The following is a 26,949-nucleotide window of genomic DNA, read 5'->3' on the forward strand; positions in this document are numbered from 1 at the left end:
GCTTTGCAGTCTTCTTTGCCACCTTGTACTTCTCTATGTTGTCCAGAAGTATAAGATGGCAAAGAAGACTGCAAAACGAGCTGTAAGTGTGGCAAATGGTAGAGCGTACGAGGATCTTTACCAACATTTGGAATACCACAATGAGTCTTGTTTTTTTTTCATCAGATCGTTGTACATATTGCATACATGAGGTTTGAAAGAATCTTGTATTTGGTTGGAGCTTTGTGTGTGAGGTCCACTGTCCCATGGACCTGCACACCATGATAGAAGTTCTGTTAAACCATACTGATCCAAATATGTATGGTTCAAGTCAAAGCTGGTATTGATGGGCCAAACATTACTTCAAACTGGTTGTCTACAGTTTTTTTTTTCCTAATGCACAGCTAACTAATATAATCCCAATGTAAGGTTTCAGTTGGTTGTCAAAACTATAGCAAACTTACTTGTCATTTGGCTGCAATAAAACAGGACAGTTTCCGTTCTCTTGACCTATTCTTTTTCGTTACTAGTTGATACACATTTGTAAGGATGGAACTATTAACATTGCTCAACTTTACCTTGTTTTATAGCCCCAGAGATGGTTGATAAATCAGTTGATGCCATTTTGCTTAAGCTTCGTGGTTTATATGCACGTGCAAAGGAGCTCTCTGAGAATGAAATCAGGTAAATATATCATGAAGTCCTAGCCCCTGGTTGTCTGGCAGGACAATACTATGATAAATCAGAAAGTATCAATTTGTCTTCTAAGCTGTTTTTTCTTCCAAAAAATTATTGCTGACAGTTTTCTTGTTAAAATACCATTATGTTGAATTGAGGCATTGGGATTCACAGTTGAAATCTATTTTCCTTACTAAGAATGTTGTAGAATATTCATCTCTTCAAAGTAATTTGGTTTATGCCATTTGATTAAAAATATAATTTTTTCTTTGGATAAGTCTGCTTCACCCCGTGTGTTGTGAAATGGGTGCGCAAGTTAGTCTGACATGGCCGTGGGTGTCAGATTCAGCAAGTTCAGAAAATAAGGATTCAGGGATTCGTCTAGCGTATATATTGTAATTGTGAAATAGTTTTTTTGGCTTTCAATCATAAAAAAAAAGCCTATACTTAGAAGATCCACTAAGTGTTGTACTCGAGGGAAAGACTCACCGGTGGCAACAAAAGCCACACTAGCACAGGTTTAGTGCATAGGAAGCCACACTAGCTCAGAAGTGGAGTAAAAAACAGTGGTCAGAAGACCCTCTCTCTCTCTACTGCTACACACGTTCCCAGGCCAATCATCATCCTCATCTGCCTTTTGCCATCATGCCCCTTCTCTCCCAAAGTCTCTCTGATGTCTATTAGCTGCTTCTCTCCCTCCGCCGATAGGACTCCTGAATGAGTCAAACGCGTGTCTGTTCTTATCAAACATGACTACATGAGCTGACAACACGATATGCATCGATGTGGCAAAAAAAGCAAAGAAAAGAAATCAGATACACATATTCCTTTAGCACTAGTTTCTCCTCATGACTAATTCTGAACTATTCTAGTATAGATCATCTGTTAAATTTTGTTATTATTTTTTACCTATTAACTTAGTGGATTTTTTAGATTAGGATATACAGTTCATACAATGTGTTAAGGTACTAATCAAGACAAAAGGTACATGTGTGATTGAACCTTGAATTCTGGATACTCTTGGAAAACCAACTTCTGTGTTGTATGAAAATGGCATTTGTATCAGTTTCTGTGCCCATGTTACTGATTTTTAATTGGCCTTCTTAGTCAAGTCAATAAGATATCCTAATGTCCTGTTTGTTTTAGCTAGCTGAAAAACAACTGGTGGGACATTTTGTGAAGAGTTGGATTGTGAAGCTGAGGGTCCAAAAGCTGAAACAAACATGCCCTACCCGGATTCTTGGTGGGGCTGGATTGTTGTATGAAGGCTGCTTTAAGGCAGCTTAGATCGAAAGCTAACTGTTTGTTTTAGCTCGGGCCTAGGGATTATAAAAGCTAGAATCAACAATCTGTAACTGGAACAAACAGGACCAAAATGCCCACTAACCATGATACTTGGTAGTAGATGTATCTACTATGTATGTATTTTGTCACTAGTGTAGGGTGTTGTCTGCACTTTGTACATTTTCATATCTAGCCGTTTGGGCAATGAAATACATCTAAGTTGCTTTTCCTAACATTGTATCGAAGCTCTGGGGTTAGACCCGATCCTCAACGGCGGCAAGCAACTCCATTTCCCCCACTCCCCTTCCTTCCCTTTCCCCGCCTTCAACGGCGCGCAGGCTCTAACCGCGTCCGCTGCCTCCGCCAGCCACGCGTGCCCCCCCGCCCCCTGGAAGATAATTCGCTACTCCCTCTTGTTTGATTGCTACAGATTAGGATTAGCAGCTGGTCATCTCTTGCTGTCGTCTCTAGTCGCTGTAGCAGTATGGCAATAGGTCATTGTTGTAGTAGCTTACATCAGCCATGTAGAGTAGTTGGGGCTGAGCTAAGCCATGCAGTCATAGTACTAGGAGTTGGTGTACTCACCATACCTTATTGTACCTGGTAGAGGTACAAGCACTTGTATACTTACTAGAGCAAAGGCAATGGAAACAGTTCAGTTGCCACATTTGAGCTGCTGCTCGTGCGGTGTGTGTGTGCTGTGCTCAACCCCTTCTTCAACCTCTAGCCGTTTGAGTTTGTGTGAGTGTTGGTGAGCTAGCTGCTCACCTGTGCAGAGAGATCGAGGGCCAACAAGTGGTATTGGAGCCAGGTTGCTACTGAGGCTGATCGCCGGCGATGGCAGGCGAGGACGTTGCATCGGCGACGCAGCATGGTGGAGCAGGAGGTCATCGTGTAGAGGACCGTGTGGGAGGTTAGCGGGGCTAATTGGCCGGCCCTCACCCGCACAAACTACGGCGGGTGGGCGGTGCTGATGAAGGTCAAGCTTAGGGCGTGGAAGCTCTGGAAGGCCGTCAAGGAAGGCACTGAGGATGAGGAGGACTGTTCGGCCATGGACACGATCCTCTCCGCCGTGCCTCATGAGTACGTGGAGTCGCTGGGCACTCTGCCAAGGCTGCCTGGGACGCCCTCAAGGCTATGGGGGTCGGGTCTGACCGCGCAAAGAAGGCGAAGGCGCAGCAGCTGCGGCTGGAGTACGAGGTGCTGGCGTTACGCGACGGCGAGGCAGTGGAGGACTTCTCGCTCTGTTTGCAGTTGCTCGTCAGCCAACTGATGGCGCTGGCAGTCGCCATCACTAACGAGAAGGCCGTCGCCAAGTACCTGCGCTTGGTGCCGCCCAAGTACACACAGATCGCGCTCTCTATGGAAATGTTGATCGACCTGTCCACCCTCACGCTCGTGGATGTGATAGTGCGTTTGAGGGCGGTGGACAAGTGCGTGGAGATGGCGATGACAGTGGCCGGCGGCAAGCTGCTGATGACCGAGGAGTGGACGGCCCGGATGCAGGAGAAGTGGTCTGGGGAAGGCTCCTCCAGCCGCGGCGGCGATGGCAAGCGTCGCGGTAAGGCCCCGTAGAAGAAGAAGAAGGACGGTGAGCCTCTCCACATGGATACTTGTCGGCGCTGTGGGAAGACTGGCCATTGGGCCCAGAATTGCAGGAATCCCAAGAAGGAGGAGGCGCACCTCGCGCAGGTGGACAGCGAGGAGCCTGCCCTTCTGATGGCTGTGTTCTGCGCGCTACACGACGTCAAGCTAGAGCTGGAGGCGAGGAAGGAGATAGCGGCTGCGGAGCAGGGGAAGGCGACGTAGGGCATCTTCCTTGATGAGTCGCGCGCCCAAGTCCACCTCGGACGAGTGGGCGGTGGCATGGAGCAGAGGTGGTACCTGCACTCGGGCGCCAGCAACCACATGACCGGCTCATAAGTGCATGATCATATTGTGACTCCACCATGTGCCTTCTGAGGTTCAGTTAGCTTATTTTTTCACGAAGGCGCAAACTAGGGCGTAACATGGCTGTTTGCGCCCCAAACAAAGTGTTGTTGACCCACCAGGAGTATGAGGGGAGGTGTTAGATGTATATACTGTGTATGTATTTAGTCACTAGTGTTGGGTGCTATCTGCACTTTGTACATCTTCATATCTAGCTCTTTGGGCATTGGAATATATCTAAGATGCTTTTTCCTAACAACTGAGACCTCTCTCACCTATCTCGAATGTCAATAGGATTTGACTACAGTAAATATTCCAATGCAGTCACTCTAATATTTGCTTTGAATTCTGGGAACTAATATATCAATTGGACATCGCTCTTTGTGCTTCCATTTTTGCTATTGCTGCATGCGAATTTTAACAGTTCGAACTTTGAAGAGTCTGGTGCAGCAGTGGAAAATTTCACAATTATGCCTTCTTGCAGTGCCTCAAACGCTTTGATTGGATTACTAGATGGTTTGTTGCAATCTGGAGCGTCAACTGCACAAAAGAAAAAGATAGGTGAGTATTGGAATTTAGAACCAAGATTTTGCAAGCTAGGAACATGCTTTTTAACTCAGAGCATGCAGTACCATAGTTGCTTTCTATATTTCAGAAGTTGGTGAGCAGAAAAAGAAGAGGATCAAGTCTGATACAGATTCTGCACGATTTTCTGCTGCATCTATGAGGAATCAACTTGACCAAGCTGCAAGCCTGAAAGGAGAGCAGGTTTCAACTTCAGCTTTATTTAATAACATCAGTTAGTTTTTATATTTCTTGTATTCATCAGTGCATGCTTTACTAGGCAAGCTTCTACCTTCCATGTTGGAAAATATAGGAGCTTCCCTGTGTTTTGAAGTACTCCCTTCATCTTGAAATATAATTATCCTAGGATTTCTAGAACATGTTATGGGGTAAAGCAATTATGCACGTAAAGCCCCCTCCCTTAATCGTGGGGACATATTGTGCTTACCATATTTTGAGCTTGGTGGTTCGGTTGATAATCAACATTGTGTTGGGTTCTATAGGTAGGCATGTGATTGGGCGCCTAGGGAAATTAATTCATCTAGAATCCCTTATAATATGGGACTAATTGTAAATGCTTCAATGCCTTATATTTCAGGATAGACGGAGTAGTACTGTAGGACTTGCTGCAATTTGTTGGAGGCACTGATTTTGCATATGTCCCTTCCTCAAAACATCCATAATGGCAACCACGCGTTCAGGAGAGCTAACAGGACTGTACAGCAGACCCTCTCAAATAATTTGTGGGTCTTGATATCCAAGGCGCTCTAATTGTGGGAGTCATCTTAGAATTTCTATCTCTTTGGGATCTTGTCAGGGATGTCATCCTGCAGCCTGGTGTCGAAGATTCTCGTATTTGGCATTTATCTTCAAGTGGCCAATATTTGGCAAAGTCGGCTTACAAAAACCTCATCCAGGGAATGACTTAGTTTTGGTTTCTAGAATTTGGAGAACCTGGGCTCCATTCTTTTAGCACTGGCGAGTCTTTAACCTTTTAAACCAAGTGTACTTCGGGTTCTTTTCCTGTCTTTTATCTTCTATAATATAATGATACGCAGCCCTCCTGCGTGTTTGAGAAAAAAAGAGAACCTAGGCTCCAGGAATATGTAAATTCTTCTTGTGGTTGGTAGCTCATGATTGGTGTTGGACAGAAGACTGTTTGTCAAGAAGAGGGCTTCCTCATCCTGAAGATCTCACTGTGATCAAGCTGAAGAATCTATCAACCACTCGCCCTTGTCTTGTGTTTTTGCAAGAGAGTTCTGGTTCAAACTTGCAGCCTGCAGTTATTTTCCCCGCAGATCAGTGATGAGTGTCACTAACCTTGGGATTTGAGAGTCTAATCATTCCATTAGTGGAGATTACTATATATAGGAGCCTCATGGGCCATATGGGCCTATATTAGATGGGCCTTCATATACTTAACACGTTCTTTGATGATTGGTGTGCAAGAATCAATTTGCAGGCTGGGCATCAATTTTAGAAAGGTCTCAATTCCCTTGTTTTTGGCACTTGGACCTGTGGATTCATCCTAATAAATGTGGTTGATGGTGCTTCTCCAAGCTTGGCATAGCCTTACCACTCATTGGCAAGGAGTTATTTTTTTGGGGTTTGGCCGGGGCTCGAGGTATCTCCTACCTTATCGCCCTTTAGCTGGTGTAGTGTGGTTGCTTTGATCGGGGTTATTTGATCTGTCACATGCGGGTCTGGTTTTTTATAACTTGGTTTTGTCATGTGGGTGTGTGTGTTTGTAAGGGCTCTCCCCCTTTTTTCTTAATATAATGATATGCAACTCTCCTACTTGTTAGAGAGAAAAAAACCATGTGTTTGTAAGTGTTTGAATTTGGATATTGTTAGAATGACACAATTTTGACTTCTGGAGTACAGAAAACTAATATATTAGGATGGTATTACATGTGATTTGCTGAGGCTTGCCTTGAAAATGGGAGGTCCACCAATTCTTCCATTCTCTTTATTTGAACGAGAATTACTTTTTGCCTTTCTAGAAATGGTTTCTAGAGACAGGTTTTTTATCGGTTAGCTAGAGTTATCGAAGCTTATGAGGCTTGTAATCACTGGCATTTAATGGGATCTAAATTGCTACTTTAAGTAAATTTTTATCACTTAGCTAGAATTATCGAAGCTTATGAGACTTGGATTATATTTCAGCAACTCTGTTTGCTAGGCATAGTTTATATCCTACAAAAATCCAAAGGCAAAATTGTAAACCTTGATAAATTTTTGCTTATAAGAAAGTGTAGTTTGATCATATAAATATGCACATTGCAATCCATCTTTGTGATAAGATCTTTAATATATCGAAATCCATGTTTAAATTGATCAAATTTTGTTGTATTATCTCCAATAGTGTCAAGGGCGTCGTGGTCTAGGGTAGTTGGACCTCGGCTACGTAGTTCGTAGCCTTGATCCGTGAGGTGGAGCGACTCCTAGTATGTCAAGAGCTCTCAGCGTCACTAGTGATGAACGGCGTCTTTGGGAGATAGCAGGCGCGCGGAGCCTCTCTTCTTTGACTGGTTCGGCACATGAAGAGTAGTAGGTTGGTGTCTGGGGGTGTCGGTCGCTTGTCTCAGTTCTAACGGGTGCGCTTGTAATCACAAAATATATTAGAGTGGCGTGTGTAGTGTGTGTTGGTGTTGGTGTTTATGTTTGTTTGTGGTTGTGTTGCCCCTTTTTCTTCTTAATATAATGATACGCAGCTCTCCTGCGTGTTCGAGAAAAAGAGGTTGGGGCGAGGTTTTACCCCTCGGCACCCTATTGTTGAAGGGGATGAGATTAAGACGAGGAAGGTAGATTAGGAGATAGGAATATTGTTCTTGCTTAATCCTTCACCAGGAGCCATTCGGCTTACATATAGGCACTAGGCTGCCAATCACTTCTCTAATCTCTCTCTCAATCACTCATTAATATGTTTCTTAGCCCCAGCTAATGGTGCGCCTCTAATTAACAGCAAATTAGCCACTTTCCTGGCCAGCTGTTCCTGCCTTCTTAGCTCTGCGGCTAAACTGCTCTCCCCACATGACAAATAGTCCAAACAAGAACTTTTGTTTGTTTTAAACTATAACTTGGTTTTGGTTGAAACTGAATTTGTGTTGCAGGAAACAAGTCATTAGTGTACTTCAAGAAAAATACTTGTATAAATATTCAACTTAGCCTACTTTGTTATTGTTATATATATATATATATATATATATATATATATATATATATATATATATAAGAATTCAGCTTGGTGTTAATTCCTTATGAAATTTTTGTGATATTCTCATCGTAAAACATCCCATTAAGTGATAATAGGGTAGATTGACTCTAAGGCAACTAAGGTAGCCCTATTGCACAATATAAATTATACATTGCAATATTATTAAATATTAAATCAAACTGACTGTCTGGAACATGGTTTGTAGATAATATGTTTGCTATGGATATTATTACGTCATAAAATCTCCTTATCATTGATTTGACATTTATACAATTAATCAGACTATCAGGCAGTCTCAAGTTAAAACTAATTATAAACATCATATTATAGGACAATGACTAAGTTTGGTTACTCAGATTTTGAGCTCTAGCAATGCAATGCCTAGTACATAGCTTTAGCTCTTTCCTTCTGTTGGTGCACATGCATGCTTTATGTATATTTGTTTAATTATTTAATAGTTACAACTTACTTTCATCTCTGCCATTTCAGGTTGCTGCTAGGGTAAAATCAGATGATGAAAAAGATGAGTGGTTTGTCGTGAAGGTCATACATTTCGATAAGGAAACAAAAGAGTATGTATCTATTTTATTTTTTTCTAAGCGTTTCTACCCCTGTTTTAAAGCGAGATTTTGCCCTCGTTTTTTTTTAACTTTGTGATTTTACCCCTGCGATTTTCAAAACGAAGGCAGAGTTTACCCCTGCTCTGTGAAGTCCTTCTAACGGTGTTGACTTTTGGACCAAAGGACAACTTTGCCCAAGCGTTTTTACCCCTGTTTTATTTTGATATTTGTGTTTTTACCCCATTTTAGAATAAGACAACTATATTGTATTTTGACAAAATTTAATAGATTTGGTCAAATATATATGGCACAATTTGCAGTTATTTCAAATTTGATTCCGGTTTGACTTTTCTAAATTTGTAAAATAAAAATGTCGGACAAACAATTTATTTTTCCAGTTACATCACAACCATTATATGCTCATATACATTACTGTATTATTTAATTTGCCAACTCCACGCCCCAAAAGAGAAATACATGGCACAACGTTAGCAGCAGATTCAGAGTGATCAAACTCGAGCACCAATCGAATCCAAGCAGTAGCGACAATGCGCTTGGTGCAAAAGCCTGCTCTCCAGATGCAGCAGTGGGCCCATGCTCATGGCCACGGACGTCAGCATGCTCTGCCGGAGCTTCAATGAGAGGAGCAGAGCGCACCTATGATGCTCGTGCTAGAGAAAGCGAGCGCCATTGTGCCAGACTGTGCTGCCGCCTGCGCGTCACCCTCGCCACCGCCCCTCAGCCGCGCCGGCTAAAGCCTGCCCGCCTCCTGCTCACGCACATCTGGCCGCCAGTGACGCCCGCACGCGCCCAACGCCCAGCCCCCCCCCCCCCCCCCCCGGCATCCGGCTGCCGCGCTCGGCTACCGCTCGCGCGTGTCCACCCGCTCGCGAGTCCTACGTGCACCCGGCCTCCAAATCGCGCTGCCGCCGCCTCCAAATATTGCTAGGGTTTCACAGTCTGGGAGCAAGAACGAGTGAACGACTGAGTGTGGGGAAGAGATAAGAGGAGGGTAGTTTGGTCATTTTGTGTGGTCCGATTTTGTTTTTTTATTTTTTCCATCGTTTAATTCAGGGACATCTAACACCGTTAAAAAAAAATGAGGGCAAAATCACAAAGTTAAAAAAAAGGGGTACAATCACCATTGTATTATAGAGCAAGGGTAGAAACACCAAATTCTCTTTTTTCTATCTGTAGGGCAAACATTTGTTTGTGATATAAAAGTTTACTCGAGGGAAAAAATACCTTTTAATGGAGGTAATGTTAACCTTTGTTACAAGATCCTGGGTAGGTAAGGCACCACATTATTGATGGGAAAATAGGAAATTTTAAGGTATCCGCTGTATTGCTAAAAATTGCCCTGCAGAAACTGAGACAGCTATGGGGATGACATCTCCAGCACTGAATCTCACTATAATAAATAAGAAAAAGAGGAAAAGTGGGCATTGCATTTTATCATGTAGAGAGGAGGTAATGACAAGCTGTTACTGGCTTGGCATGCAATATAGTTTGATGAGATTTATATCATGTTTGTGATAACCCTTTGTTAGTGGTTTCTCCTTACTAAACAATTTGTGCTAGTTGCCCCTGGACAACGTATCAGCGACCATAACATTTTAGTGTGCCTGTTGCTGTTGCCTTATATGTGACCATCGTTCTGTAAGTATCACTCATTTAATATTGATGCATGTGCAGGTATGAAGTACTTGATGAAGAACCAGGTGATGACGAAGAGAGCACCCAAAAGTATGAGAGGTTTAAGTTCCTAACTATCTGTCCTTTTTTAGTTCCTTGTATGTGAACAATTAATGACATCACCTCCAATATTTTTCTCCGAATATTCGACTTTGAGTTTTGAGTTTTTTTCCTCAAATATGAATGAGACCTGTGATCATATCATTAAAGATGAAAAGATACACAAATAACACACGGGGAAATGGAATGCCCCTCCACTACCACAAGGCAAACAGCCTAAGCTTAGAAGACACTACATAGCGGCCTCCTTTGAAATTGCCCTAAGGACAACATCAACACTAGCAGACTTCCCATTAAACACACACCTGTGGCTGACTAGTGAAGTGAGAAATCATAGGAGATAATTGGAGGGGGATCTCGATAATGAGGAAGATCGTCTTCTGTGCTTGAGTCGACAGGTTTTTGGTTTTTCTCTTCTTCCCTCTCCTGTTGGCTGGGCAATGTAGTGACTTGGTCTTGTCTTCCACATGGGTCCCACGGCTGGTGGACACACTTGTCAAACTACTAGACTCCTTGCTCTCCATCATGGGTGTGAGACTCCTTGTTCAGAGTTCTGGAGCCGTTGGGATTCCAGACATGTTTACTTAGTGCTGAGCCAACTTTCGCAGGTTGGTGGCATAAGTTTATCAAGCGTGCTATGAAGGAGAATAGGAAGGGCATCAACATGGTGAGTGTTTTGGGTGCTTGGCGACTTTGGAAACATAGAAACTCAGTTGTTTTTGAAAGAGCCAGCCCAAATTTGGGTGTTCTTCTCCAGTCCTTCAGGGACAAACCTCACCTTTGGTGCTTTGTGGGAGCGCAAGGTCTCCGATCTTTAGGTCAAAGTGTTGTGGTAACTTAGCTATCAGGGTGTGTGGTATTCTCGAGAGAGTAGTCCTCTAGTGGAGCTCTTTGACTTTATGATTTTTCCCTCCTTATTGAGCTTCTATTTCATGTTTAAACTCACTCTTCTCCTCTATGCCGGGTAGAACTCCTGCTGGTCCTTTCAGAAAGAAGGGCGTACCCAGTGCAGAGAGCTCCCGCTCTGTGCGGGGTCTGGGGAAGGGTGTCAGTGGCAAGCCTTACCCTCGCCTGTGCAATGCGAGGAGACCGCGACTCGAAAAAAGGAAATTTGGCCAACCATCGCAGTTCACAGCAATAGATATGTGCACATAAAAAAAAAACATGTTTCCTTACAGCTCGGTCCAGAGTAAGGAGGTTAATTTTGTAAGGGACCGTTTTTTCCTCTCTTAATACAAAGATACACAGCTCTTCTGTGTATTAAAGAAAAAAAGACATTACTGCCCCATGGAAACCCTTCTTGTCCCCAAGCAAAGGCATGTAATCGAGAGCAAGTTTCCTTCATCAGTAAATGTTAGCAAGTTTCTATGCTATTTAATGTATGGCCGGCTGCCTCCTGGGAGTCTCCCAGGCTGCTGCTTTAGTTCTCAGCTGCCACCTGGGATTCCCCCCAGCATGTTGCCTCGGTTCTTCCCATCCTTTATTCTCTATAGCTTAGTCTCCTCTTCTATATATATCTTGTAACCAATCTTCAGTTGAATTAAGCAGTACATGTTCATCCACTCTCATGGTACCAAGAGACTGTCACTCACGGTACCAAGAGACTGTCACGATCCTGTGACTTCCTGCTTCCGCTACCTCCTCTAGCGAGCCATTGCCCCTCCAGCCATGGCTCCACCTTCTACCTCTGCTGCCACTGCTGCCCAGGCTGAGCTTGAGCAGACCGCCCCCCGAGAGCGCACGGCCGCCGCTTGTGACCGTGCCGCCGCCATGGAGAAGGCTGCCCTAGACGACGCTGCTGTGGCTGCCTCCCACGTTGCCACTGATGCCCACAAGCGCGTTCGCACTGCCCTTGCCGCCCTTGAGCAGGAGCACTGCACCGCTGCAGCTCTTGAACGCGAGGCCTCCATGGCCCGTGCTCGTGCAGCTCTGTCCACAATGTGGCCTGGTCTTGTCACCGGAGGCCAGCAGCCGCATCAACCACACCAGTGTGGCACTCAAGGCGTGCGCTTTGGGTCGGCTCCCTCTCCCGCACTCCAGCAGGCGTTCTTGGCGGCTCCCCACAGCATAAGACCCCCACTGCCTGGCTTTCTCCCCCTCTGATCACCACATCAATCACAGTACCAGATACCGCATTAGCCACAGTACTCGGTGCCGCATCCACAGCTGTACCAGGTGCCTCCACAGGGTGACGGCGCATGGGATTAGCAGTCATTGGCGACTTTTTTCAGCACCATGACTCTCCCTCCCCCTGCCATCACCGATTGGGTAATTGACTTCGGCGCCTCCAATCACATGGCAATATTTGGCACTTGTACAGGGAGACCAGCCCATGGCCTAGATGCATCAGTTTCTGCAGCCAAAGACACCTAATACATAAAGCCCAACCAAGGATCTCAAGGTTGTGTGTGCCAAGCCCCCCATACTCAAGTGGTTGAAGGAATCGACCCCAGGCAACCAGACAGTTACCACCATTAGCCTTTTTCTGGTCCTTCCAAAGAAAGCCCCTCCGGCGTTTGTCAATTGCCTTAATAACCCATTTTGGTAAGTCCATAGCAATCATCAGATAGATTGGTATGGCAGAGAATACCACCTTAACTTAAATTAGGCAACCTGCTCGGTTCATTAGGGAAGCTTTCCATCCCGAGAGATTATTCGCCACTTTGTCAACGAGAGGAAGCAGCTCCGCTTTATTGGGTTTCATGGTATTATTTTCTCATCATATTCTCTAAATCAAATGCTATTATTTCCAAATTAAGAAAACTGCAAGTAAAGTGTTCGACTAAAAACTGTTATGGCTCGTTTGGATTTCATTTTGGAAGAATTGGAATCTACTTTATGGACTAGGCTATTTGGCTTGGAATTTGACATTCCACCACTTTCCAAAGTTTAGATATAAGCTTGTCTTAAATTCATGGGGTGAGAGATAGAAATTGATTCCATAGATCCTCATGCTATATTTCTGCTATGTAACTTATAGCACGCTTTTTGGCAAGCAGAACTGCAGTAAATAAGTATCTCTCCCATATGGCCAACAACAGTATACAAGTATATTCCCCCATGTGGCCATATTAACTTAATTTATCTGTGTCTAAATTGTGATTATTAGAATGGATTTCAATTCAAGGATCCAAACAGGACCTTAGTGTCCTTTTGCTTTATGTATGAAGTTCGCTGTGTGTTTGATGGGATTCAACCGAGCCTAAATAGTGTTGTGGTTTCAGTAAAAGATGAGTTTCTCCTGTGGAGTTTGGCTGGAGCTTGGGGAATATCCAATCTCCTTGCTCTAGAGCCAGCCAATGTGTGAGTTCCTCTCTAGTGGTCTTGGGTCAAGTTTGAATTTGAGAGAGAGGTACAATATTAGATGTAAAAGGGTGTGTGTAGGTGTGTGGCTGTATGGGGTTTCTAAACCCACTCCTTTATTCTTCTTAATATAATGATACGAAGCTCTCCTGCGTGTTCGAGAAGAAAAAAAAGTTCGATGTAAAGCAACGCTATTTGAAATTAAGTAAACTGTGGGTATTCATTGACCCTATTCTTAAAGTTTGGCTCGAACTGATGGTGCCCCTTTTCTATGCTTTTCAGGAAGTACAAGTTGCCTATGTCTTACATTATTCCATTTCCAAAGAAGGGGGATCCTTCGAGTGCCCCAGATTTTGGGCAGGGTCGACAAGTTTTAGCGGTTTATCCTGGCACAACAGCATTATACAGAGCTACCGTAGCTTCTCATCGTAAGGTAACATCTTAAAATGCACACTAAAACTATGGATAGTTGGTCATAATAATGATGCAAAAATTTCCTTGCGTACTTCAATTTTGAAATATGATGCATTTATGCATTATTGTCATGTTTAACTTCGTCAGTGTTATGTGGCTGGAATGTCAGCTATTGGTAGAGGAAGTAGTTGTGAGATGACTCTAGTGGCGTGCCCGTGCCATGGTTTCAGGATGCTTATGTGGAACAAGTTTAAGCCCTTGCCCTTGGCAGCAAGGCTAGGAGAGATGCCACTTTGCCCATGCACTACAGGACTTTATAGGGTCCACTGTAGTGTGGCCCTTAGGGATGGCAACAGGGCGGGTCGGGGGCTGGGTGAAGCCCTGAAACCCGAAATGAAAACACAACCTGGCTCCGGACTCGATCTGGGTGGAAATCAGCACCCACCCCCAACCTGACAGGCCCCTTGAACCCGACGGGCCCTTGAAACCCGAGTAACCATAGCATGACAGTAGTAGACGATATATCTTCACATGTACTTTATAAAAAGAAAGACACATGTGGGCATAGAGCAATTTAACAATCACCACACCACACCACATGACCACAACTACTTTGCAACCAGAAGTCTAGAACCAACCTAGCACATATGCTTTACAGTGGTTTACCACAACCACAAGTCCACAATCACAATTCACAAGGACACATTCACTATCTAGCCAATAAGGGCAGTCCCAATGGGATGACTAGGATGCTTTCCATGGCATTAATTAGGTGGCAAGTAAGCAAAATGGTGACGTCACATTGGAATTAAGGTGGAGAGAGAAGGAAATGGTTTCTAGTACATGAAACTGTCTACATGGGCACCAAGATAGAGTGTGATAGGTAGATGATAGGAGAGAGAAGATAGTGGATTGGCTGAAAAGTATTTTGTAAAAATAATCCATTGGGAATATAGTTTCTATGTGTAGTGTCTACATGATATGGCAAGTAAGGAAACTATCCCATAGTTTTTGCCTTTTTGGGTTGTGACTGCTCTAATGTCGGTGTACAAGTAGCTCAGGCGTTTACATTTGATGCACTAGCCGCTTGAGATCCACTGCTGCTAGGAGTTGATATCGCTGAAAATGCAGAAGATGTGCTATACGGTTGGTAACATATGTAACAGAAATTACATGAGAAACACCGTAAAAAAATGCAGAGGAAAATATATGCCATCTTTGGTACACTAACAAATGGGATTTGTTGGCCAACAATTGAGTCCCTGAGGATAACATGTCAATAGTAGTACTAGTTACCAGGTGAAAGAAAAATCTCTGTTTAGGGGCCTGTTTGGGACTGCGCCACTCCACCTTTTTTAGCCAAATAGATGCAGCTCCCAAACTCTGCTCTAGGAAAAAAAGTGGAGTTGTGAGAGCACCTAAAGAGGGGCTTTAGAAACTCTGCTCCAAGGTGGAGTTTGTTGAGAAGTCACGAACAGGCCCTTAATGTCAAACTCGTTTGCAACTGCTGCTGTGAAAATACAGTTCGAGATCACAAGTATGCCAGGGTCGACATCATTGCATCAGGAATAAAGAATGCCAAATCCATTTGAGCATTTCTTTGGTCGCTGGTTGTCTCAAAACTAAACTAACTCACTAAAGCAGCACTATGTAGCACAATTCATCTAGAACTCCATTAACTAGTGAACTACCTCCCTGATTTGCTACTACAAAGTGTGGGCATATGGCTCAGCTTTGGAGGACCGTGGATCAGAGGACTGGAGGGGGAGTTTCCTTGCTAGAGGTAAAGATAGCGGCCATGCCGGGGATGCGTGACCTGCCGTATGGCTTGAGAGGAAGAGCCAGCATAGGAGTTCGCTGCCCCGCCACCTATCTATGAGGTTTGGGGTTAGGCTCCTCGCCTCCTTGTTCCCACAACAGGACTTGTTGCCTCATGGAGTCAGAGTAGCGTGTTGGTGGCGTGGTGTTGGTGCCAGACTACCACAGCTACGATCGCGTCATTGGGATGCCGGAGTAGGGATGGGAGAGAAGCCAGGTGAGATGGTGGAGGCATTGGTGCTGTCGTGGACTCTCTCGCATGCGGCGGCGGCGGCACTGGGGGCTTGGGTGCTAGGTTAGGTATGTTGTATGTGGCACGCTGCTATTGAGTTGTTAGTTGGGTCCTCACGGGGCAACAGCCAGATCCGGCCCAACACCTGCCCTAGTTTGGGTCTCTCAACCTATGGACCTGCTGGAAAAAAATAGGACCTGGTCCTGCACCCGCTGGGTCTAAAACCCATGGGAACGGGACGTGACCCTGACCTGCTGCCATTCCTACTCTCGATTCTCGCTAACATTCTTCCCTCAACCCCATACTGGTACGCTTGTTCTAGACGATCTCTTAATTCAGCTGATGCTCCTTTGCCAACAGTGGCTAAGCTAGAGCTAATTGAAGAGGGTTATGCCTGGCTTGAGGTTGCATTGACTTATCTCTGTTAGACAACAAACCACAACTTGGAATTGGGAATTCGGCTGGCACTGTTACTGCAGCTGCTTGTGATTCCATTTAAAGAGCTAAAGATGTACTTTACAGCTAAAAGCAAAACAAACTTAACAACTAAAGCACAAGAAGTTGAAATAGCTGTGATCAGCCCTAATAGACTCAATAGCTAAAGAGCTCTAATAGCTTTAACACACACATACACGCGCGCGCTTGTCCTTTCAATTCTCCCCGTAAGCCTTGTGTGTCGTCTTCGAATTGATGTGGATCAGCCCAATTCGCTGCCCTCATCTCCTGGAACTTTGCTCGCCCAAGAGACTTGGTGAGAATGTCAGCAAGTTGATCTGCCTTGATGTGGTTGGCCTTCACACTCCTGTCCTCCAGGAGCTTTTGATGAAGTGATACTTGATCTTGATGTGCTTGCTCCTTTCATGGAAGACGGGGTTCTTGGCAAGTGCCAGGGTGACTTGCTGTCCACCCTGAGCTCGACTGCTTTGGCCTCCCTGCCGAGCAGTTTGCCCAGTAGCCAAGCCAACCAAAGTGCCTGCATTGTGGTAGAAGTGGCGGCAATGTACTCAGCTTTGCAGCTTCACAGCGCCACCACCCGCTGCTTGAGGGACTGCTAGCTGACGTGGCGGTTGCCAAGGAAGACAAGCGTGCCGCTTGTGCTCTTGTGTCAATGTCGCCGGCGAGGTCAATGTCGCAGTACCCGACGACGCACGTCGCGATGGGGCTCCTCGTGTAGTGCAGACTGTAGTCGAGGGTGCCCTCTACGTAGTGCAGGATCCGATTGACTGCCTGCTGGTGCTCCACCGTTGGTCGCTCCATGAACCGGCTCACGTACCCAACGGTGAACGCCAAGTTCAGCCGGGTGTGCACCAGGTAGCGCAGGCTGTCGACAATGTGCCGGTACTATGTGGCATCAACTTCTTCTGCCGTGCTGTGGTGGCTCAGCTTTAGCCTCCCATCAATGTGGGCTGAATTGCATCCATCCAGGCCACCCAACTCCACGATGTGCTTGGCGTAGTGTGCTTGATGGAGGGTGATGCCGGTGTCGTCCTAGCGCACCTCGACACCGAGGTAGAAATAGAGGCCAAGGTCACTCATCTAGAAGGTGGCCTTCATCTGTGCCTTGAACGCCTCAATCTCCGCTTCTATGTCGGTGATGACAAGGTCGTCAATGTAGACGCCCACCAGCAGGATGGAGCGACAGCTGCCCCGCGGGTACACCGGAGCCTCATGCGTGCTCTGCTGGAAGCCGTCCTTGAGCATGCCATGCTGTCTAGCTTGGCGTTCCACACCTGCAGTGCTTGTTGCATGCCATAGAGTGCCTTCTGTAGCTGTAGCACCTTGCCTTCCTTGCCGGCGGTGACGACGAACCGGGGGGGGGGGGGGGGGGCTGCCACACGTACACCTTCAAGTCACCGTTGAGGAACGCTGACTTTATGTCCATGTGATGGACGCACCACCCCACCTGGCCGGCAGTGCAAGGACCAGATGGACTCGATACGAGCCACGGGTACAAATGCGTCGTCGTAGTCGATCCCTTCTTGCTGGACGAAGCCGTGTGCGACAAGCCTTGCCTTGTGCTTGACCACCTCCCCTGCCTCGTTCTTCTTCAGCTTGAACACCCATTTCAAGGTGATCGGGCAGTGGGCATCGAGCAGGTCGACGAGCTCCCAAGTCCAGTTATGCTCGACGGAATCCATCTGCTGCATTGCAGCGCGCCAGGCTACATCACCCTCGGCCTGAGCAAAAACACAAGATTCCCCAGTGTGCGTCCGGTGGAGCTCGACGTCGATGTCGTGCTGCACAATCGCCGGCTCCGTCTGGTCACCGAGGATGTCGTCCATGGTGCGGTAGCGCAGCGGGGTGTCGTCGTGCACAGCGTTGAGGTGGTCCTTGTCGTTATCCAGTGGTGTGGCAAACGTTGCTGCTCGTTGTCTGTTGGAAGCTGGTGTAGCTGCCGGCATAGCTAGCGGAGTGGCGACTGTAGGCGGTGTGCCCGCTGGTACACCCTAGTCTGGAGATGGTGATCTTGATAGAGCCGACGATGTCTGGGGTGTCAGGGCAGGTGAACTGGACATATATGCAGATTCACTTGCTCCCTTGGCGCCTCCGAGATGCACGTAGTCGATGACGAAGTCGCTCGTCATTGTCGCCATGCCGCTGCTGGTATCCTTGTCCTGCAGCCGTGCCCTTCATCGAAGACGACTTCGCGCGCCACGTGCACGTGCTGGGTTGTCGGGTCAAGGACACGGTACGCCTTGATGCCCTCGGCGTAGCCGATGAAGACTCTTGGCGTGCTCCAGCTTGCCGAGGTGGTTCAGCTCCTTGACATATGCCAGGCAGCCGAACGCATGAAGGTATCCGACCGCCCGCGTGCGCCCATGCCAAGCTTCGTAGGGGGTCTTGCCTTCGCTCTTGGCCGACGATCGGTTGAGCAGGTGAACGGTGGTCATCACTGCCTCTCCCCAGAAGGTCACCAGCATGCCTCTCTCCTTGAGCAGGGCACTCGCGGTTGCCACCACAGTTTGGTTCCGGCGCTTGACCACACCATTCTGCTGTTGCGTGTATGGGTGGCGAACTCCGCCACGGTGAACTCCTGTCCATTGTCGGTGCGCAGCACCTTGAGCTTGTGGCCTCATTCCTCCACGGTGGACATGCTTGATGGCGTCTGCTGCTGCTGCTGCTTTTGTTGGGAGGACCGCCCACATGAATCAGGACACGTCGTCCACCAGAGCAGGAAGTAGCGCCGGCCTCCAGGAATTGCTGGTGTGATAGGGCCACACAGGTCGCCGTGGATGAGCTCGAGTTGCTTCTGCGCGCGTTACGAAGCCTGACGAGGAGCTTCTGCTTTGTCGTGTCGGACAGCTGCTCGACGTGGTCGGTTTGGGGTACCCCTCGTGCCTTCTCCTTGCGCCCCAGCTTCTGCAGGGCCTCGAAGTGGAGGTGCCCGAAGCGCTCATGCTAGCCTTGTGCCAAGTATACTAATCTGAATGTCACCAACTTTTGCAACTGATCTAATCTGAATGTCGCCACTTTTAACTCTGAAATTACGTTGGCCGATGGGCTGGCCTTGTGCCAAGTATACTGACGATCCCACATCATCTAGAACTTAATTCAGTGTTAACCATTGAGATTATTGAGCTTTTTGTGAAAGCCAAAAGTATCAACATGTGAAGTTGGTAGAATCATTCATATTAAAGGGTATTATGGAGTTGGAAGAAGATTGAAAAGAGTTTATAAGGTGTTGGGGAATGTGTAAGTGGGAAAATATGTAGAACAATAGATATTATGTTGAGTACAAGGTATGTATGTATTGATGCATGTATAGGTTGGCCGGTTGGGCTAGGGCTGCACGGCCAGCCCAAGCCCATATGTCTAATAGGGATGTTTGCAGTGCAGGGTGGGGTGGGGTGGGGTTTGTGGAGTAAATGCAGAAAAGCGAGTAACGTAGTCTGACATAACTGTTTAAGGAGAAATATTGTTGTACATCCTTTTATGACAACCAAGGGCAGAGACAGGGCTGGTGCTGCAGCACCGGTCCAGGCAACAAAAACTCGTACAAAATGCTGGTCCAGCTGGTTGGACCACAGCATCTTATACTTAGAATCAAGACATGATCAGACTGCAGTGTAGTTAGCACCTTCCCTTGCCTGTGTTTTGGCTCCGCCCTTGAAAACTGTTATGAACCTTTGGTATCAGAGTCAGGATGGAAACGGATCGAATACGCATGGAATCGGATTCGGATGTCACCTTTTACCACATTTTAAATCGAATTCAGATACGAATATGAATATTATCGGATACGGATACGAATGCAAAACAGATGGTTCGAATTCCGATTCGAAATTGGATATTTACTCAGTACACCGCGAAGTGAATGTCTAAATTCAACCTAGATGATTACAATTTCAGGTTTGGCGATAATAAAAGTGAACTAAATTGAAGCACGCAACTAATAATCTCCTAGATAGAAGTGACAAAAACAGATAGCCATTATCAATATTTTTGGAATTACAAAATTACTACACAAGTAGAGGTTAACTTATTTGTGTATAGAACATAGACAAGGACAGCTCATAAAAATAATATAGTTATTAATAAGTATTTATATTAATTAAAAATATCAATTATTTAATCAATATTATATTTATATAAATATATAATATATAATTATTAATCATAAATATAAATTATATAAATAATTTATATCAACAAATAAATAAACTAAAGTATTAGAAAATACTACAATTAATTTAATCTTTATGTATCCTTAATAATTTTAAATTAATACTAAAAGTTATTTCTAGATATACTATTAAATGGTTCTAATGCATCATTAGTAACAATAAAATTAAATAACTGGTTACTCATTATGAAGAGAAAACTTTTAAATAGGTTCATGCTACTTTGTTTTCTTTGCGGATACGGATACTATCAAATATTGTCGAATACGGATCTGGAATCGGATAGAGAAAAACACTGAAAAATGAATTTGGATATATCCATTTAGTTACCACATTAGAAACGGATACGAATACGGATATCCATATTACAAGTTTTAGCAGATACAGATATCGGATAATTCGGATATCCATTTGCATTTTCCATCCTTATATAAGAGAGCATAACCATGGCCCACACGAAGAAGAAAGACTGGCGCGATGACGGACGCGCAGATCAGAGGAAAGCCGCGGCGACACCACGCGAAATAGAGGAAGGATCCCAAGAAAAAAAAATGGATCGTTGGGGAATTAGAATAGTCTAATCCTAACCCCCAATCCATGGCTTTGGTACCATGTTACAAACCTTTGGTACCAGAGAGCATAACCACTCAAGTGGAGATGACTATACATAGAGAGCCTCATGGACCATATGGGTCTATAGTATAAGGGCCTTCGTACACTTGAGAAAAACAACTATCATGTAAGAAATATTATGTCATGAAAGACAGCGGGTATACTACGTGTTGCCATGTATAAACTGATATGCTTATATGCATTGTACAGACATGGTACATCCACATTGATGTTGCGCAGGTAATTGCTGGACATTTGTTAATTTTCTTAAATTCACCTGTGGTTCTTTTTATGACCACCACAAAAATTGGTGCTAGTAGTTCTTAATTGGCTCCCCCTTTTTGTTGGCTTGCTTAGTCATTAATGCTCTTGTCTTTCTGTCATCATGTTGATGTGAAACCGGGCTACAAAAAATCCAGAGGAAGTCTGATGAGTAAGTTGTTTGTGCATTTACAATCTCATACTAGTTCATTGTTTACGGTTTGTTTTAGGTTCAATTTCATATACTAGTCTGCCTTCGGAAAACTGCAGTCTGCCCCTACAACACTGTGGTCATGGCATTTGATTCAAACAATGGAGTGTTTACATTTGGCTGGAATTTCCATTTAGGGTTACTGTCATGCTTTTGTAGCTTTGGCAAAGTTTATGCAAAAGATTTATTTATTAACATCTACAATGCCAAATAAATACCATCAAGACATTCCATGGTTGATTTAATGAAACTGATTTGATGTTGTTGCATTTTCGATAAACTTAGGCGAAGTCAGAGAAGTTTGACATAGGACAAAATTAAAACACATAACATTTTGATAGTGGGGGTACTATGTAATCGAAAGTAGTATTATTATGTCTTCCTGAAACTATTTTGTGACTATTACTTCTCTTTTGACAGTTATATTCTGGAGTTTGATGATGATGAGGAGGACGGGTCTCTACCGCAAAGAGCTGTACCGTTCTATAGGGTGGTTGCCCTCCCGGAGGGCCACCGGCAGTGAAGATCTTTGACGCTGTTGCGCATTTGTAGTGCAACAGATAACGCAAGATAGGATGTCTTGAGTGTGACAATGTGGTGGTCATATCTCTGCAGCTCGGCTCACGTTGAAGTGTAGGCTATAGCGCCTGCGATTTGAGATGAAATAACTGGTATAGCCAGCTTATATCCTGTAAATAGATATGGATGTAGTGTTTTCTGTAATAAAAAAATGTTTGCCTCCAAACGCTTATCCCAAATTATTTTTGGTAGAGTTAGATCAGCTCAGCAAAGATGAATTTTACAGATACGTAAGTAGAGCCACTTTTCTACCAAAAAAAAAACAAAAAAAAACAGGGTATCTTATGTGTTGTAATTAATCTGCTGAATTTCCTTAGGGGCAGTGCATTGCTACACCTAGACAGTTTCATAGGTCATCTAGAGAAACACCTAGGATTAGGATTTTTAATGGTGTGGAGGAGAAAGTTGTTTCGTAGAGAAAAAAACATTGTGAGCAAAAATTTAGGACTCACATTATGGCACTGTAGCATGTGAATAATATCGAATTATATTAGATTAGATTGGTTTAGTTTGTTAGGAAAGAGATAAGTTAGATTGGATCGGTTAGGATATTTCCTTAAGAGTGAGTCAGTTATTTCTATAAAAGAGAACCTAGTATCGATTGCAATCAAGCAAGAAAAACTTAAGTAGTGGTACGGACCAAAAGGTTTCTTTCTGCTACCTAGCTGATGAGATCCTAATATAGGTCATGTTGAGCCTCAGGATCAAAGGTTCCTAGCCAAGAAATCCCCCGACCGACCCCTCTAGGATTGTTCGGGGGCTATACCCATTGAGTACGCTTGCGCGTACCTCAGGCCAAGGAATTCGGCCAAGCTCGAGCACGTTTGCCGCCGCTACTCAGTGCTTGGTGGCTTGACCAAGCCTTTGAACCCAATCCTTGGCTCACTCCTGGTCGTCGGCGCTAGCAAAGGCCCGAGCACGAGAAGGTATGCCTTGAGCTCCGAGGCTTGGAGGGCTCCCTAGCGCTACCCCGCAGGCACAGCTCCGTCAACCACTCCTCCGACAAGGTCACGTATGGGGCATGACAAAAGAAGACAAACTCCTTCGCTGGCTCCAGGGGCTCGGGCGCTCCTAGGCCTGCGCGTTGGCCCCTCGAGCTGGCCTCCTTTGCCACCAAGAAGCCTCCAGAAGGTGCACCCAAAGGAGGCTGGTCCAAGGCAACAAAGCCTGACACTCAGCGTGTCAGAACAGGGCAGCCGGACGACGCCCAGGACTTCTTCGGCTCCATGACATCGCCACAGTCCATAGCGCGCCGCTTCAATACCCTCCTGGACTCTGGAACATGTAGACCGTAGACACAACTCCCCCAAACCGCCATGTACCGATATATAAGGGGGAAGTCGGATCCTAAGAGGGAGGAGGACAATTCCACGCAGATCATTCGAGTCCTCACCGTTCCATTCGGGCTCTACACCGAGAGCAGAGCAATCCTGAGAGGGGCATCGAGAGTTCCTCCATCGCACCCATCGTCTTCCTCCACTCTAGCGAGGTGTCCCTAGGACCAGCACTGAGTGATTCCCTACCAAATCTCTCTCTTTCTCTCTTACACTCTGTTGTAACCCCCAGATTTTGGGTGCTCTTGAGTATAAGGATAACCAACTGCTGGACATAGGGCACCGATTGGCCCGAACCAGGACAAAACGTTGCGTCCCCTCTATGATTCTTGTGCTCTTGAGTCCACCCGAGCCACCGGAGACACGCACTCTGACACTACCACGAACAACAATTCTTGCCGCCGTTTTGACCCCGCGACAGCTGGCGCGCCAAGTAGGGGAGCACGTCAAGTGTGACTCAGGCTCTATGATGGCTAGAGCCACCTACCTCGTCATTGGAGCAAGCGGCGCCGCCCTAGACGATGGCGTTCGTTTCCTCGGTGAGTTCTTCGTCACAGCCGGTGCCTTCGCTCCCGGTTAGGTCCTCAACTTTGGGAGCCTAGCCTACATCGCCGACTGCTATGGCTCGCTCCACCCGCTCAACAAGGCAGCGCCCGTGGGCAACGAGCCTCGGCGCCGCCCACTCTGCAGAGCCTCTTGGGAGCAGATCTTGAGATGGCCCGGTAGATCCGGCACAGTCTGGGTCCAAACCCCACTGTGTCGGACCGACGCTAGATGTTACATGCTGGCCAACGTCTATCACTAGATCATCACCGGCGAGGTGCTCCTAGACTTGCCTTTCAAGATCCAGAATGCGGCGGCATCCTTCTAGCTAGAGCTAGAGCACCTCGTCAGCCGTGAGGCGCCACAGAGCGCCATCCGCTCGGCACGGCGGGGACCAACGTCTCCTTGCTGTGCACCTTCCTTGAGGTCCTCTCAGGGAACGGCCCAAAGTACGACTTCGACGACATCAACTACAACACCCCGCCTCGTATGTGCTTCCACATCGACGACGAGGACCTCGTCGAGGAGGCTCCCGAGCTCACGCCACAGGAGCAGAGTCCCTGCAGCCACGCGAACTACCTTCACGATAATGTAGCTCACCTGTAGGCTCGACAGGCGGACCTAGAGGCCACCAAGGCGAAGCTCGAGCGCCAAAGGAAGTAGCTTGCATAGAAGCAAGCCATGTAGCCCCCTGCTGACGACGATGACACCTGCACAAGGGCTCCTAGCCTGCTACGCTTCTCCCGCGTGTTATACAACATGGTGGCTGCCGCCTGCCGCTTGGAGGACATCTTCGACACGCTGGACCTAAAGACAAACAAGCAACTACATGAGGCAAGGTGGCTGCTTCGTGTTGCCCTCGAGCAGTAGGCTGAGAGTTCGCCCTCATGGCGCCATGCCGCACCCTCTAGACCATCCTAGCTGACAAACATAGTCAACGGGGACCGCTCTGATGCACACGCCCCATCGACGGGAGGGAGCAGCGATGACACCTCTAGTAGTGGCTCTGACCATTCACGGACCAGGGGAACCAAGCCCCCATAGGAGCAAAGGTGTGACCCTCCAAGAGTGCATTCAGTGTTTCACTAAGAAGCACAATGAGCTCCCCAACATTAGCGACACTGACATGATCAACGCCTTCACCTATGGCACGACCCGCGAGACTCTCATCCACACGCTTGGCCGTGAAACCCTGCACATGACGTGGGAGCTCCTAGATGTTGCCACCATGTACGCCATGGGCGAGGAGGCCATCTAAGCCAACTTCAACGACAAGGACAAGACCGCCGCCCACCATAGCGGTGGAGACGGTGGTGACAACCTTGCCTTGGCCCAACTTTGCCATGACAAGAGGGCTAGAAAAAGGAAGCACCGCATGGAGGGATGGTGGCCGCGGTCGACCGCGCCGCTAGGCCTCAACCCCATGAGTGGGGTGCACACCTCGAGCACTTCGAGAAGGCACTCGAGGCCCCCTGCCCATTCCATGGGGGCAGGCAAAGCACCTCCTCAAGGATTGCACCACCATCAAGGGCTACATCCGTAGCACCCTTAGCCAATAGGGCAAGGCCCAGAAGCTGGCTTCGAAGGCCGGCGAACCGACGGACGGCGCCTAGGAGGACACTGAGTTCACCGAGGTTGAGCGATGCCTCATGATCTTCGGTGGCTCCTAGGCGCATGAGTCCCGCCGTCAACGCTACATCAGCGAGTAGAAGGTGGACACCGTCCACACCCTTGCCGCCCCGATGCAGCTTCGGTGGTCATAGACGGCCATCACCTTCGATCAGGGAGACCACCCTAACCATGTTCCTCATCTAGGACGCTACCTGCTCGTGGTTAGCCGGATCATGGGCACCACACGCCTCTCCAAGGTGCTGATGGATGGAGGCTACAACCTCAACATCCTCTATGCCAGCACCCTCGACAGGATGGGCATCTCGTGGAGTAGCATGCGCCCTAGCAAGGTGCCGTTCTACAGGATTGTCTCGAGGAAAGGAAGCCATGCCCCTAGGGCGCATCTGGCTCAACGTCACCTTTAGCCAACCGTACAACTTCTGGAAGGAGCCGTGCACCTTTGAGGTGGTGGACTTCCCTGGCATCTACCATGCTCTCCTCGGCTAGCCATACTTCACCAAGTTCATGGCCGTTCCCAACTACATATACCTAAAGCTGAAGATGCCTAGCCCAAATGGGGTCATCACCATCGAGGGTAGGTTCAAGTAAGCCTACTACTACAAGCAAGACTGCGTCGTCCAAGCGGACGCACTATCCACCCCCTATGATCCCACTGGCTCCGGCTACGACGCAGGAAGGGTGTCAGCTAAGGGAGGAGTCAAGGCGATGGTGACGCTCGACTAACCGAGCACTGGCTGGGTGCCCGGTGCGACCGACGATAGTGGTGGCTCGGCAGGCCCCTCTATCCATGCGCTCAGCCCTCTAGAAGGGGCTGGTCTGATCGAGGTGAGTTCCAACCTCTCCCCATGCGGGAAGGCCATTGCCGAGCCAACTTCTCAAGAGCCCAGCACTCGAGCCAATCTAGGCCACTCCCGCTCTCCACCTCAGCATGACGTCCGAGAGGCAAACGCAAAGCTACATAGCTTACTTTGTTTGTTTACTATTCCTGTACCCTATGTCTTAAAAGTAAATAGTAAGTTCACTTCCTGATTGCCACGAATCCCCCTCCTTTTGATAAAGGTGTGGCATCATGAGGCCCACCTCGCTTGACTAGCCCAAGATCGAGCCAAGGGCCTAGGGTCACCACCCACGTCAGCTGCGGGCCGACTTCCCCTAGACAGGAATGCCCGACGCGTGCGCGTCACCCACCGAGCCTACTCGGCCTTCTCCTCCCGATCTATTTGCGCTTCCGAATTCCTTGACCTAGCAACGATGCCCTTGGGGAAGATGGCGTGGCTGGTGCCTATGGCTATGACCTAGAGTTCCCTAGACTCTGCGCTCTAGGTGTCATGATGGGTCTGGATCCTACCCGTGTCCTCCTAGGCTCACTGGAGCTGCTCCCCAAGACAGCGAGCCTCCTTCCTTGACTCTACACCAGCAAGA

The 26,949-nt window shown here is 47.0% G+C and overlaps 1 protein-coding gene across 8 annotated transcripts in view; it reads left to right on the forward strand.

Annotated features, from left to right (window-relative positions):
* Nucleotides 1–22,184, forward strand: part of LOC136502607 (SAGA-associated factor 29 homolog A-like) — a 30,218-nt gene extending 8,034 nt beyond the window's left edge. The window contains exons 2-9 of one of the 8 annotated variants that reach the window (XM_066497853.1): nucleotides 570–663; nucleotides 4,355–4,431; nucleotides 4,508–4,638; nucleotides 8,141–8,223; nucleotides 9,907–9,966; nucleotides 13,552–13,702; nucleotides 21,387–21,400; nucleotides 21,860–22,184. In XM_066497853.1, coding sequence (XP_066353950.1) covers nucleotides 570–663; nucleotides 4,355–4,431; nucleotides 4,508–4,638; nucleotides 8,141–8,223; nucleotides 9,907–9,966; nucleotides 13,552–13,702; nucleotides 21,387–21,400; nucleotides 21,860–21,962 — 713 coding nt within the window. In that variant the 3' untranslated portion in view covers nucleotides 21,963–22,184. The other 7 variants (XM_066497855.1, XM_066497859.1, XM_066497856.1 and 4 more) reach the window with 7 other exon arrangements.
* Nucleotides 22,185–26,949: the final 4,765 nt, after the last annotated feature.

The sequence above is a fragment of the Miscanthus floridulus genome, chromosome 14, assembly GCF_019320115.1.
Source record: "Miscanthus floridulus cultivar M001 chromosome 14, ASM1932011v1, whole genome shotgun sequence".
NCBI classification, from domain to species: domain Eukaryota; kingdom Viridiplantae; phylum Streptophyta; class Magnoliopsida; order Poales; family Poaceae; genus Miscanthus; species Miscanthus floridulus.